Below are 13,115 nucleotides of genomic sequence, written 5' to 3'. Positions count from 1 at the left end.
ATACTAATTTACGCTTACTAGAAATACAAGCAGTGCTACAACCACAAAGTTATTGTTCTCTAATTTTGTAGGTTGAAATCGCGGATGTAAAGTCGATATTAATCAATTGGCTATAATATCCAACACTCTTCCTAACATCTTATCTTTTCAATGCAGTCTAGAAACCTCAGAATGGGTTTAGTTTTTTAAATTAAAGGGATGAAGATTTGGCCATTATATTGAAGAACAAGAGAGAAGAAATAACGGCCAAGAGAACCAGCAATTGGCTGCCACCGAGAAGCCTGAGCGCGTCGCGGCTAGCTCCCTGCTGTGCTGGGCGTTCAGTTCAGGGTCATCTGTGTTTCTTCCGCCCACCCACCCCCCTCCCTTTCCCTTCTCTCTCAGTCTCCTCCCTTGGTCTTCCTCACCTGTCGGCGACGACCGGGCGAGCGGCGGCGCCATTCGCCTCGTCTTCGCCCGGCCCTTTGCCGGCGACGAGCATCCATCCGCCAGGTACGCCCGCGCCTTCGCTTCCCTTCCTGCTGTGTGAAACGGAGCACCCCAAACCCTAGCGCAAGCTATTCGTATTCGGATCTGACCCAGCTACGATACATCACCTACTAACGGCGATGTTGTTTGCAAAAATTACCGGGTGTACATGCGTACAGCCTTGCCCTATGCTGTGCTGCTGTTTTAAGCTAGAATTTCTTGCTGTTTTGGTGTCTGCCAGCTCATCTCACTAATTTCCTCTTGTTGCAGAGCTGGTGAGGGAGCAGGGGAGGGCGTTTGTCGCGTGAGTATGGGCAATCTGCAGCAGCTGCAGCTCTACAGCCTCTACTATTAGGGTTTGATCCTTGGGCATGGCTGAGGGGGCGAGGTTTCATGGTATGATTGGCGGCGGCAGAGGAGGCAAGGGGATGCAGGACAATGAGATCAATGGCTTCTACAACATGCCTTATTACCAAAAGTTTGGGGAGGGCTCCCACATGTCTGTGGACAGCGCCGACGGCTTCAACCTGGCCAACTGCGCTGGCGGTTCTGTCGCCATGTCTGTGGACAACAGCAGTGTGGGCTCGAATGAGTCCCGCACGGTCATACTGAAGCACCCAGGCCTCCGTGATGCCCCGACGGTGAGCTACTCAGTCGGCAATAGTGTCTTCCGCCCCAACCGCGTGGCTGCGCACACGCTGAATGAGGATGCGTTGGCTCGTGTCTTGATGGACCCGAATCATCCTACAGAGATACTCAACAACTATGAGCAGTGGACCATTGATCTGGGGAGGTTGGACATGGGGGATCCTTTTGCTCAAGGAGCCTTTGGGAAGCTGTACCGGGGAACGTACAATGGAGAAGATGTTGCCATTAAGCTGCTGGAGAAGCCTGAGAATGACCCGGAAAGAGCCCATTTGATGGAGCAGCAATTTGTGCAAGAAGTTATGATGTTGTCAAGGCTGAGTCACCCAAATATTGTAAGGTTCATAGGAGCATGTAGGAAATCGATTGTGTGGTGCATTATTACAGAGTATGCCAAGGGCGGCTCAGTCCGGCAGTTCCTGGCGAGAAGGCAGAACAAGTCAGTGCCTTTGAGGTTGGCTGTGAAACAGGCGCTGGATGTAGCTCGGGGAATGGCTTATGTTCATGCATTGGGATTTATTCACAGAGACCTAAAGTCAGATAACCTTCTGATTGCAGCAGACAAATCCATTAAGATTGCCGACTTTGGAGTTGCTCGTATTGAGGTGAAAACTGAAGGGATGACACCAGAGACAGGAACCTACCGCTGGATGGCACCGTAAGTTATAATATCTACCTTATTGAAGATTTTCCTATTGCGAATTTTGTTGATATCTATGTATCCTTATTTGATTATTTCCATACACAACCTTTCATAGCTCGTAAGTTGCCAGGCACCCAGACCTTCACTCTAGAGCAATACTGTAGATTGATAATCTTTTTTAAGTTGAATAGTCGCAATTACAATTCCTGACGTTTGTTTACTTGGATAGTCTGACTGATTGCACTCAATTATACATGCTGCATAGCAGCCTTCTGGGTCACTTGAATTGTATTATTTATCTATCAATTATGCAACACTGTCCAATTTTTTCATTAGATTATCAATATATTGTTGCATATCCAATCAATTGAATCATGTTTGTGGGATTGACTTGCATGCTTACGCATGACAGTAGACAGACTAACTTCATAGCTATCAATGTGGTGAGACTTGTGTGCCCAGTTTCCATCTTTTGGCTGTACAGAATGTGAGTCATCTTATTTAATGCAAAACTATTGCTGACGTTGCACACTCGCATATATTTTGTCCACATCAGGGGGAGGGTGGGTGGGTGACTATACCAATAACAATAATAGCAGAAAGTTATTTTCCTTTTGTATACGTGGTCTAAATGTTATTGCTTACATAAAAAAAAACTGGAGATGAGCGTTCAGCTTACCACTGCCTCTTTCGCAGATTGTTGCTTCTATAATTTGGATTTTTTAGCGATAATTCAGTGTTATATTGTGTGTATAGTAAATGATTTGGTGTTTGGCCTTTTTTTTCTTTTTGCAGGGAAATGATCCAGCACAGGCCCTATGATCATAAAGTTGATGTCTATAGCTTTGGGATCGTTTTGTGGGAACTTATAACCGGCATGCTTCCCTTCACAAACATGACAGCTGTTCAGGCAGCTTTCGCTGTTGTAAATAAGGGTGCTCGTCCAGTAATCCCTCAAGACTGCCTGCCTTCTCTAACCCACATTATGACTCGCTGCTGGGATGCGAACCCTGAAGTTCGCCCACCATTTACTGAGATCGTCTGCATGCTTGAGAGTGCTGAGATGGAGATTGTGAGCAATGTGCGTAAAGCACGCTTCCGCTGCTGTATGTCTCAACCCATGACCACCGACTGAAGTGGAAAGTGGTGGCTAGATGAGGAGAATTGATGGAAGAAAGGAGGAAGAGCCTATCTCAATGTGTTCACCGCATCAGTGCTAGGGATCTGCGCTGAAGCCCCCAGGATTTGAGCTTCTGTGTTGTTGCATTCTATCTTGTGTATGTTGCACAGCTGAAGTTATCTCTTCTGAAAGTATAGGTGATATTGCCTTGTATGTTAACAAAGATCTAATGGAGCTTTCCTATGTTAATAAACATCTGCTTGTTCTTGCACTCGCACAAGTTTGCCTGATTTCAAAGTTTCAGCGCCCTTCTTCGGTGTTGATCTGCGTTTATTACTGTTTTGCTATTCTCTGCGCTTCCAAATGACATGACTTTGGTTTGGTTATCCTGTGTCTGCGTCCATATATTGCCGAAGTCAAAGATGGACTTGGTCCATACCTGTGTGCATTGTGTGCCGGCCATGGAGAAATTTTATTTCTAAGCAATTCGGTTGGTGGCTCCTGCTTGGAAACCAGAACATGCCAAGAAGTCTTGCGGCTAGTCTGGCTAGTTGCACTGAGACATCGGATCTCAGCCACATACTCATGTGGGACAAGCAAGGCTTGTATTGGGAGAACTGTGATCGTGACATTCTGCAAACATGTGCTATACGACTTCTCTTTTCCTGATAAAAATATATGTTTGATTAGAGGGGACAAGATTGATTTCTTTGCTTGGAATTCGATAATTTGTTCGTCGACGATATTAATAAAAAACAAGTATCTGAGGCTGGGGTTGAAACCACTCTAATATTTGAATCAAGCCAGTATTGAACCAACAGCCAGTTTTAAATAGAAAAAAAACGTTGTAGAAACTTATACACACGAAAATACATGTCCAGAGTCATCAAGGACAGCTACGAAGATATCCAACAGTTGACAGTAGTATTATACAAGTGTAAAATTACAATATCACACTTAAAAAAAGTTCCAAGTAGTCAAATCACGGGGGGCAAAAAGGAACAGAAAAGAATGGATCAATCACAGGTTGGAACTGCATATTCAACACAAGCTGGCCTACGCTCAGTTCAACTTAGTTCAGGCCTTCAGGGATGGCCAATAAATATGTAGATAGCATTTAACATAGATCTTGATCCCTCGCAGATGGTTGAAGAACTTGCAAGACCCCAGGCCATCTTTGTGGCAATTTATCCAAATGAAGTGGTGTGCGTCTTTCACACCTTAATTTATCTGGTTTACACCGAAGAAAGTGGGCTCATAGACATTGCTACTGGTATCCATGGTAAAACGAACCAGCTGAGGCTGAGGTGCTACATGCTGTTCATCGGCACATGAAGCTGGACCAGAGTTCCCTCCATGCGATAAGTGAAGGTCACCGCTGTTCTCACTGGCACCAGTGAACTGGATAAGGCAAGATGCTTGCGGTACAGGATCGGGGAATCCACAAGAGCCAGCTGACAGAAGAGAGAGAGCACGCTGAAGATCCGGTGCTCCATCGAATTTTGAAGCAGTTATTGATGTGTCCGGACCTGCATAACCAATTGCTCAAACCATGTTATCCCCCCATTGAAATCAGGACAACAAAAAACATCATGATGCAGAAGTCTCTGGACTGGCAAATGAAATCATATGGTTTGCCAAACTAGCATGAATATTAAGCAGAACTCAAGACAATTAGGATTTCTAATTCTGATGCTCATAATTGTTACACTAAATACTATCATCCCAGAAAAAATGTAGGTGCAACCGGCTCCAGTGAAAGACATTTAGTTTCTTAGTAATTTCTTGAATGCAGAATTAAGTTTCTACATCATCCACATGCAGACACAAGGACTGCCTTATATCAATAGTGATCAAGAACTTCAGTAATATATGACACAGGAAACTAAACAAACAAAATAATATTACCATATATGATAATGGTGAAAAATGGACTACTCCTTTTCTTGACGCTCAAAACTTCAACATCACTAATGATCAAGTCCCAAGATTGTTTCAGAGAAAATGATATTCATATTCTATTTTCCTTAAGTCCCACTCAATCAAGTGTTTGGATAATGCACTTGGTAATGCAATAATTGCAACATGTTCTTTTTCTGGGAGTACATTTACAGACTAAAGAATACTGTAATCAACAATAAAACATCCAATAGCCCAGCATGAGTAGAGTTATGCCAAGGCGTTGAGCATTCTTTGTTCCACCAACTGTTCTAGGTAGGCTAAATCATATGAACAGCTACAAATATATTGACAAATTCACAAACTTCTGCAATGAAAATTCAGCACTATCTCTGCAAGACTTGGCAGTGATGAGGGAACGCCCAAATAGTTCATTTTATGTATCAATTGTCCTAGATGTTTTAAGTAAGGTCCCACTAAGCCAGATATTTTTTTACATATTTTTGTAAACAAATGTGGTGAACCACGTGACAAAGCAAATAGCAGCTTCTTCATTGACGAATACATTTCTGCCTTAGGTAAGAATAACGTCAAGAAAACCAAACCTTTCATTGGCAACAGCTCATCTTTGCCATGGCTAAGTGTTGGAATGGCATTGGACAGGTGAGATTTATCAAAATGAACTTGTCCAGTTATCGTCCCAACTTTTGTTGATAGCTCACTTATTTCTTTGGCATGTGAGAGCTTGAAGTCAGATGAGCTGTCACATGGAGAAGTGAAAGGTCTTACATGGCTAAGAGGAGCTCTATTCCAGACAAAACTTATTTGCCGCCTATCATCTGCAGTGGCAGAAAAATTCAGGGATAAGAACATTTAATTTTATAAACAGGAGGTAAGGTAGAATAGCTGAAACATGACAATCCAACTTATATAATACATGACATACATTACTAATCATTATATTCTAAAATCTCATGCTCAATTTGCATTCAATTCCATTAAGAAGCATAACTGTCAGACAACTTATTATCAAGTATCAAAGATAGAAAACTTTCCATTTGCACAAGTTTCACACATCTAGTTCCAATGTTATACTTGCAGATGAAACTCAGCCAGTGTCCACAGATGGCAAATGGCAAACACTATTAAGACATGAAAAATTACCAAACAATGATGAAGGCAGCCTCGCAGAGGCAAAGGCGTATGCATCTGGCTGAGGCTTCCGCCGGCGGGCATTGTGATCAGACAGACGCCTCCTGCAGCTCCTCTTCTTCTGATCAAACTCGGACAGAGCATGGAACCTGGATCATCAAAACCCAAGCAATCAGCAAAACCAAACATACATTCTTGGACATATGGTCAATTGCCATGTAAAAGTGCAAACAAAAGATATGCCTGCAATTTAGATACAGTAACAGAATCAAGATAGACACAGGCCACCAAAAAGCTCATCCCAAAAGCATACACATATATAGAGAGCCATACCAAAACTGGAAAGGGGAAACAAGCATTGTTGCACAGCCATTTTACTTTTACCCATGCGTACGATTCTCCACACGTACAGCAGTACTAATAGTGGAAAGGCAGCATCGTTGCCAGAACAGGAAAAACGCAGCTCCGTACCAAAAAAACGCACAACAGCACACGCAGTCTTACACAGCCACAACACAAAAGAGCACGTACAACACATGCTTGCGCAAATCAATCAACTAATCACGCGATTATTGCAGCGTAGCAGCGCGACCCATCCTCGCAGGAAGTAATCATCAAAGAAGAAAGGAGAGCAGTCGCAGCGTAGCTCCGCAGAGGTCAACCAGAGCACGCGAGAGCAGAGCAAAGAGCTCCGGGGAGCAATCGAAAGCAAGAAGAGCACCGACCTGCTGCACTGCTGGCAGAAGCGGCGCTCCTGGCCGGCGACGACGACGCGGGGGCACTTGGTGTGGGCCTCGCAGACGCGGTGCTTCCGGTGGTAGTCCTTGGCCGTGCCGAGCTCCAGCCCGCACCCCTCGACCTGGCACCTAACTTCCGCTCCCCCGCCTTCCTCGCCCTTGGTACGCTTCGCCTCCCGCTCCTTCCCGCCGCGCCGCGCTGGCGCGTCGCCGGAGCAGCCCGAGCCCGCGGCGGCGTGGTTGCCCCAGTCCCAGAGCAGGGGAGGCGAGGAGGGCGAAGCGGCGGGCTTCGGGGCCGTCCACTCCATGCGGGCGCCGATTTGGGCTGGTCAATTCGGGATTTGGGGATCGAGGAGAGGGGGGAGACGAGGTGAACAGTGTGGACTGTGGAGAAGAAGAGATGGGGGAAAGAGAATTTGGAATAGAAAAAAGGCAAAGTCTTTTTTATATTTGGACCTCCTTTTCTTTTTCTCGCTTTCCTTGCATAGGATTAATGTCTTTTCTCTACACGTTTTCCTCTTTTTCGTGTGTGCTTTTGTTCAGAAAAAAATCTCTTTTCGGGGTAGGGGTCACATAAAAATGGTGAATCAAACAAGGTGCTAATTGAAAGTAACTGAAAGAGTAATTTTTGCAAATCATTCCAATATGAATTTGCTCAGTCAGAACTCACCGGTGCGTGTTTGGGGCAACTCGTTTTGGGCAAGAACAGAGATAATTAAATGACACATTGGGCGTGTTTGTATAGCTCCAACTCCGAAAAATTTATAAAGTTTACAAAGCTGCTCATATCCAGCTCAAGTAATTCTGGGAGTTAGAATTGTAAATAAATCAAAAAAGTTTTGCTGAGTTATTATACTTTTTATTTTAGATTAAAATAAAAATATAAATATTTTAATCTATTTTGCAAACTTCATCTCCAGCATGGATCTGCTGGAGCCATGCCACAGGCCCAAAAATTTCCGCCACTCATGAAGATTAAAATTAGACGCGGATTCTTGGATGTGAGACAAAACTGTGGACACTACATATACAAAGAAGTAAATAAGCAAACAAAAAAAGGGGAGGCGCAACAGAAACTCAGGTCTTTCATTTCATGTACACTGCATATCCTTTTCTTGTGATAATTTTAAGAATGGTTGCTGGGCTAATAATGCTAATCAGTGTGCTAAGCTGCTAGGGGCCCACTTAATTAAACATGCTTAATTAGTTGAGACGTGAGGGGCTAGCTGTGGGAGCTAGCGGTGCATCTCCCCTTCTGCCGCATTAACATAAAAGAAGTAGGGAGGTCAGAGGTCGTTTTCCTGGCCCCTTCATTCATTTCCCTCCATTTTTTTTGCCCTCCCTTTTGATTGATGGACATGGAAAGGAAAGATGAAGCGATGCGATGCGATGCGATGCGATGGTGAGGTGGCTGTGACTCCGACCCTGCGTCCTGACCCCGCCATTTTTGCATTGTTCACTAGGGTCCTGTTTATTTCCCATCCCGTAAACGCAAAAAAGTTGTAAATGCAAAAAAGTATAAAGGAATCTTACTAATTTGAAGTACTAAATGAAGTCTATTTACAAAAAATTTTGCATGGTTGGGCTGTAAATCGTGAGACGAATCTAATGAGCCTACTTAATCCATGATTTACAATAATGATGCTACAGTAATCATCCGCTAATTATTGCTTAATCATGGATTAATTAGCATCATTAGATTCGTCTCACGATTTACAACCCAACCATGCAAAAAGTTTTATAAATAGACTTCATTTAGTACTTCAAATTGACAAAATTCCCACGCAAAAAAAAAATTCGTTTACAGCCTAAGGGAACTAAACAGGGCCTAGCTGGCAATTGCTGCCTGCGTTATCTTCTTGTTATTTTTTTCATGTGGTTTGTGTAAAGTCAACATGGCCTTCTGACTAAGGGCGTCCGCAATGGCTAGCTATTTAGCTAGTTAGATCTGATATACCAATGAAAAAGTAGAAGAGAGAGTAGTCACTAGCGACGAGCAAATAACTAGTTTATTTAACGTGGCCCAAGAACATGCGAGATGAGCTTGTGGGTCCAACAATATAAAATAGTTTTTTTCATCTCTCACCTCTACATCAGCACACTGTGTAGTTAGTACTAACTATTACCATTACGGACGCCCTAATGGTGCTGCACGATCTGAGTGTGCAACTACAATTTTTCTTTTTCTCGAATATGCAGGGGAGTAGCATATTATTGTATTAAAAAGAGAATGTTTACAACCGCAGACCAAAGAGCTCACGAAAGACATTAGACACTAATCCAACCTAAAGCAAACAATACCCTAAAGCAGTAAAGCACACGCACATCACTCAAGCAGTGAAGCCTGCGGCAGAGGAGCTGCAAAGCACCGGGGTCTCTAACAGCCTCGAAATCACCGTTGTCGAGCTTCTCGTGTAGGCTTTCTTGGAGTTTGAGTTTGGCGCAGGCACCTCTAGAATAACATTGAAGCGACACATCGGTACCACCTCCACGAGCTTGCAGGAAGCGACGCCGGCTAAAGGATGGCTTGCCAAGGGCTCGTTGTGCTTCGGCAGCCCGAGTTGGTCTTGCGGTGGAGAAACGTGAGTCCTCTTGGCTTTGACCGGCCGTGGTACAAGAGGAGAGAGGATAGGATGCCTGACCTCCTCAGCGAAAGTCTTGAGCGGACGCTCATGGCTCGCGGTACCAGAGGTGCAGCTTCGATCTCACACGTACAGTTGCGGAGTGATGTTCTGGCATGTGGGTCAGGTGGAGCAGCGAGTTCTACAAACACTGGATTCGGCTGTCTCCAGCCCTCTAGTGCTACAGTTGTCCCTCTCAGCGCTACAATTTTTCCCTCTCACATCCCTCAGCTCCAGCCTCCAGTTACCAGTCAGGTAACAGTATTTTTCTCTCACACCACTCCAGCTCCAGCCTACCGAACGCAGTGAAAATTGGTAAGGGATATTTTGAACTGCAAGAAATTTACATGAAGAAATTAGTATATGGAGAGCAAAGGAAAACTTTTAATTTAGGAGACAAAATGTTGTGTTGGGCTGTTCTAGGATACGAAAAGTCTCAAACGAGTTCAAATGTTATGCGTCAGAAATCAGGTCATCATCCAAAACGACTTCTATTTACTACGAACTAAAAGAAATTACATGTACTTGATTGCTATAAATCTACATTGTATACCTGAAACTTGAAAGTCCCAAGCAATAATCTTTCACGTTGTAAACACGATTAGTTATTTGTTACCCGGTAAACATGCTTGTAAATCACGTCAAAAAACTGGTTGGTGAGGAAGAGGAGGCCAGCAGTATTGGTAGGCCAGGGTATGCGTGAGGAAGAGCCGAACGAAGAACTGACAAACCAAGAAATAAATCTGCCGGGGGTGGGGGCCACGCCTCGACGCGAGCATCCAGCGATCGGAGAGCTGTCTACGACTACGAGTAATTTATGGCCGTCGATCGAGTTCTATTGGACGATGAGAGAAAGCAAGAGGGACCCTACAGGTAGAAGCAGACACATCATCGGGCCATGCACTGTCATCGTCTTGGCGCCGGCCCGTACTATGTGCAAATGGACCCACGATAGTAACAGAGCCTTCCCCATCAATTATCAATTATAATTGCTCCAGAATGAATCCAAATGGAACCATCTCTGCAAACAACTATAAACAAAAAAAAAAATGGAGAAGAGAACTCAACGAGAGCTTACGATGCATGCGTGCAGATTACTTGGGCTGGGCTTAATCTTCTACCACATCGCTAGGATAATCTAAGACCTTGTTGGGCCATCACCAACTGAATCGTTCCACACAAGAACTAAAATTCGGCCCATACCAGCCCTGCAAACGTTTTTTTTTTTAAAGATCGCTCTGCATCACACATCATGCAACAAAACTCTTTTTTGAGCTGGCATCGTCACACATCATGCGTGCACTTTCAACCAAGAAATAAGAAGTGCCTATCAAAAAATTGAAAAAGAAATAAGAAGTGACTCTGAAGATGGAACGACGATCATCAGAGTCAAAAGACGCGTTCACAAGGACACCAGAAAGATTCAGCATTTCAGCTGCGGCAAGGGAACAGAAAGCGCTCGACAGGTCACTTCAGGGAGGAAAATATTTTCAGCAACTGCGACCAGGATGTTCAGTCAGAGTGGTCAGTCTAATGTGATGGGCATGCATGCCTCGGTGAGGTTAGCGTCAGATCGACTGAAACGGATGGCCTCCCGAGCACTGAAAGGCATAGCTCGCTCAGTTCAGCTCGCCCGGTGAAAAGTGCCCATGAAAAGGCCGGGCGCCGCAGGTGGAAAACAACGCCCGTCTTGACCGGAGACCACCGCAAGGACTGGATCTCTCTTTATCAAGTTCAGTTCAGTCATTTACGGGCCCGGATCTGGGTGTTCAAAGTTGGGCTAGTGAGTTTTGGAATCCGCAGTGCATTATGCATGCGAAACCTTTCAGAAAAAAAAGATTCAATGAGCTAAAGAAAAAAAAAGAATTCCATTCAATTTATTTTTTGTTTGATGGTCGGTTGATGAATTGCCTTTTTTGTGTGCCATCTGTAATTGTCTCAAAATGGCTAACAAACCTGCATTCTTGGCTCTAGTTGAATTGGTTAGATGGCTCTAGTAGCACTACTCATGGTTCCACTTTCTATGTGAGCGAGCTAGGGTAAGAAAAAAAGTCCCCATCAATAAGCCATTTGCTTCATCTTAATAAAATATGGTGGGGCCGTCATACACCTCCGGTCGAGTTTTTTTTGTCTATCAGGATCCTTGTGACAAACCATGTATGACCGAGACTCGTGTGAACTGCACTTTAATTTTTCTGAACTACAAAATAACTTCAGGGATCCTCATCATAATAATCACATAAGAATCATCCATGCATGTTCAAAGATCAACAAAATGTAAAGGAGAGGGCAATGAAAGGACAAGATTTCAGACACTTCCATGCATAGATTTCGTTGCTTTAACAAAAGATTTCAGTGTGCTCTTTCACCACTAGTATATTGGTGTTGGGAATTGGACCTCCGGGTCAAGCTCCCACCCCTCGGAAATGCTCCCTAATTCTTTTGCAGGGCTCCAACAAGAAGAGGGTAAGCGTACCCGAAGGTGACGAAGGGTCACTCAGAAGCACAAGCTTAAAGACCAAGACCTTCGGTGACCACCTTCGGTAGACAAAGGAAACAAACGGCCGCTCGGAAGCAAAAGGTCTAAGAACAAGACCTTCGGTGACCACCTTCGGGAGACGAAGGTGACGAACGGCTACCTGGAAGCATAAACTCGAAGATCAAGACCTTCGGGTCAGGTGATCAAACTCGAGAACGAAGGTGGCGGCTGATTGCTCGTAGATGGAACCTTCATGGCCCAAACTCCCGGAGGTACCCGAAGGTTGTTGTTACCTTCGTCAGTTGTAGACATATGAGTAAAACGTGAATATGTGAGAAGGTCGGATTTGTACACCTCCCGAATACGTGAGATGGTCGGATTTGTAAACCTCTCACCTTGTAATTTTACCCCGGAGCCGGCTAAGAGTGAGCTGTAAATGAGTTGGGAGGGGGCAATTTAGGAAAACCTGGCCGAGGGCTAGGGGTATAAATAGCCCCCTCTCTCCACAGTGTAGAGGGTTGAATTTTCTAATCATTATTGGAGAGTTCGACACCAACTTTCATTGTCATCTTTCTTACTGTTCATGCTCACTGTCTGGGCGCCCACCGTTCCAGCACGTAAGACAACCCTCGATGCCCCCAGCGAAGAAGAAAGCCACTGCCGGCACCACAAGCACCTCCACTGAGCCTGGCCGCCTCCTCGACAGCCCTCAACCGCAGCACGAAGGAGCCAATCCACAAATGGAAGACATCACCAACGAAGTTGCTGCTCATGGAGACCTGATTGATAACACTGAAAACACCGAAGCTCACCAACTCACAGAAGCAGCACTCAAGCTCAAAGCCCTTGAAATGAAGAAAAAAAACATCGAAGCCCAGCTTGCCACCAAAAAGAGGGCACTGGACCAAGCAAACAAGCTAGCCGAGGCCAGGCGCAGGTTAGTAGAGATGGAGGCAGAAGTTGAGAGCTTGCAGAGGGCCTACCAAGAAATGCCGGAAGGTTCCTCCCAGCAAGAAAACCGCGTCATCCTCCAGACAGCCTTCGCTCATAATGAGAACCAAAGGCCAATGCCGGTCAACCTCCCATTTGACCCGACCTCGCCACTCTCAGTCGCTCTGCAGCGAACTTCATGGCCGCTTGGCTACAAGCCAACACAGCTCCCCAAGTACAACGCTACAACGGATCCAACTCAGTTCCTCATGGCCTACGAAGCAACCATCGCTTCGGCCGGAGGTGACGACTCCACCATGGCCAAGTCATTCGTCATGGCCTGTGAAGGTTCTGTGGCCAACTGGTACTCGTACTTGCCTCCGCAATCAATCAACAACTGGTATCAGCTGAAAGGAAGGCT

The 13,115-nt window shown here is 45.0% G+C and overlaps 2 protein-coding genes across 2 annotated transcripts; one reads left to right on the top strand and one right to left on the bottom strand.

Annotated features, from left to right (window-relative positions):
- The first annotated feature begins 256 nt into the window (after positions 1–256).
- LOC120667272 (serine/threonine-protein kinase STY13-like) lies at positions 257–3,153 on the top strand. Its single transcript, XM_039947395.1, has 3 exons — positions 257–492; positions 739–1,771; positions 2,552–3,153. Exons 2-3 carry the CDS (start codon positions 840–842, stop codon positions 2,889–2,891), a joined length of 1,272 nt encoding a protein of 423 aa, XP_039803329.1. The 5' UTR covers positions 257–492; positions 739–839; the 3' UTR covers positions 2,892–3,153.
- Positions 3,154–3,685: 532 nt separating this feature from the next.
- LOC120667189 (squamosa promoter-binding-like protein 4) lies at positions 3,686–7,093 on the bottom strand. Its single transcript, XM_039947287.1, has 4 exons — positions 6,653–7,093; positions 5,940–6,076; positions 5,381–5,614; positions 3,686–4,405 (listed from the first exon to the last, which is right to left on the bottom strand). The coding sequence occupies exons 1-4, from the start codon at positions 6,970–6,972 to the stop codon at positions 4,098–4,100; spliced, it is 999 nt and encodes a 332-aa protein (XP_039803221.1). The 5' UTR covers positions 6,973–7,093; the 3' UTR covers positions 3,686–4,097.
- Between the last annotated feature and the right edge of the window lie 6,022 nt (positions 7,094–13,115).

This window comes from Panicum virgatum, chromosome 1K, assembly GCF_016808335.1.
Source record: "Panicum virgatum strain AP13 chromosome 1K, P.virgatum_v5, whole genome shotgun sequence".
Lineage (NCBI taxonomy): Eukaryota > Viridiplantae > Streptophyta > Magnoliopsida > Poales > Poaceae > Panicum > Panicum virgatum.
Note: the sequence above shows the minus strand (reverse complement) of the source record. Positions and strands in the feature narration are given on the sequence as shown.

What these genes read in the sequence shown, in the direction of transcription:
- LOC120667272 (XM_039947395.1), top strand. Translation starts at nt 840, where the DNA reads ATGGCTGAGGGGGCGAGGTTTCATGGTATGATTGGCGGCGGCAGAGGA. An exon ending in ACCTACCGCTGGATGGCACC is followed by an intron (nt 1,772 to 2,551) that starts GTAAGTTATAAT and finishes TTCTTTTTGCAG; the next exon opens with GGAAATGATCCAGCACAGGC.
- LOC120667189 (XM_039947287.1), bottom strand. Translation starts at nt 6,972, where the DNA reads ATGGAGTGGACGGCCCCGAAGCCCGCCGCTTCGCCCTCCTCGCCTCCC. An exon ending in GCTGCCTTCATCATTGTTTG is followed by an intron (nt 5,615 to 5,939) that starts GTAATTTTTCAT and finishes CTGCCACTGCAG; the next exon opens with ATGATAGGCGGCAAATAAGT. An exon ending in TGAGCTGTTGCCAATGAAAG is followed by an intron (nt 4,406 to 5,380) that starts GTTTGGTTTTCT and finishes TTGGTTATGCAG; the next exon opens with GTCCGGACACATCAATAACT.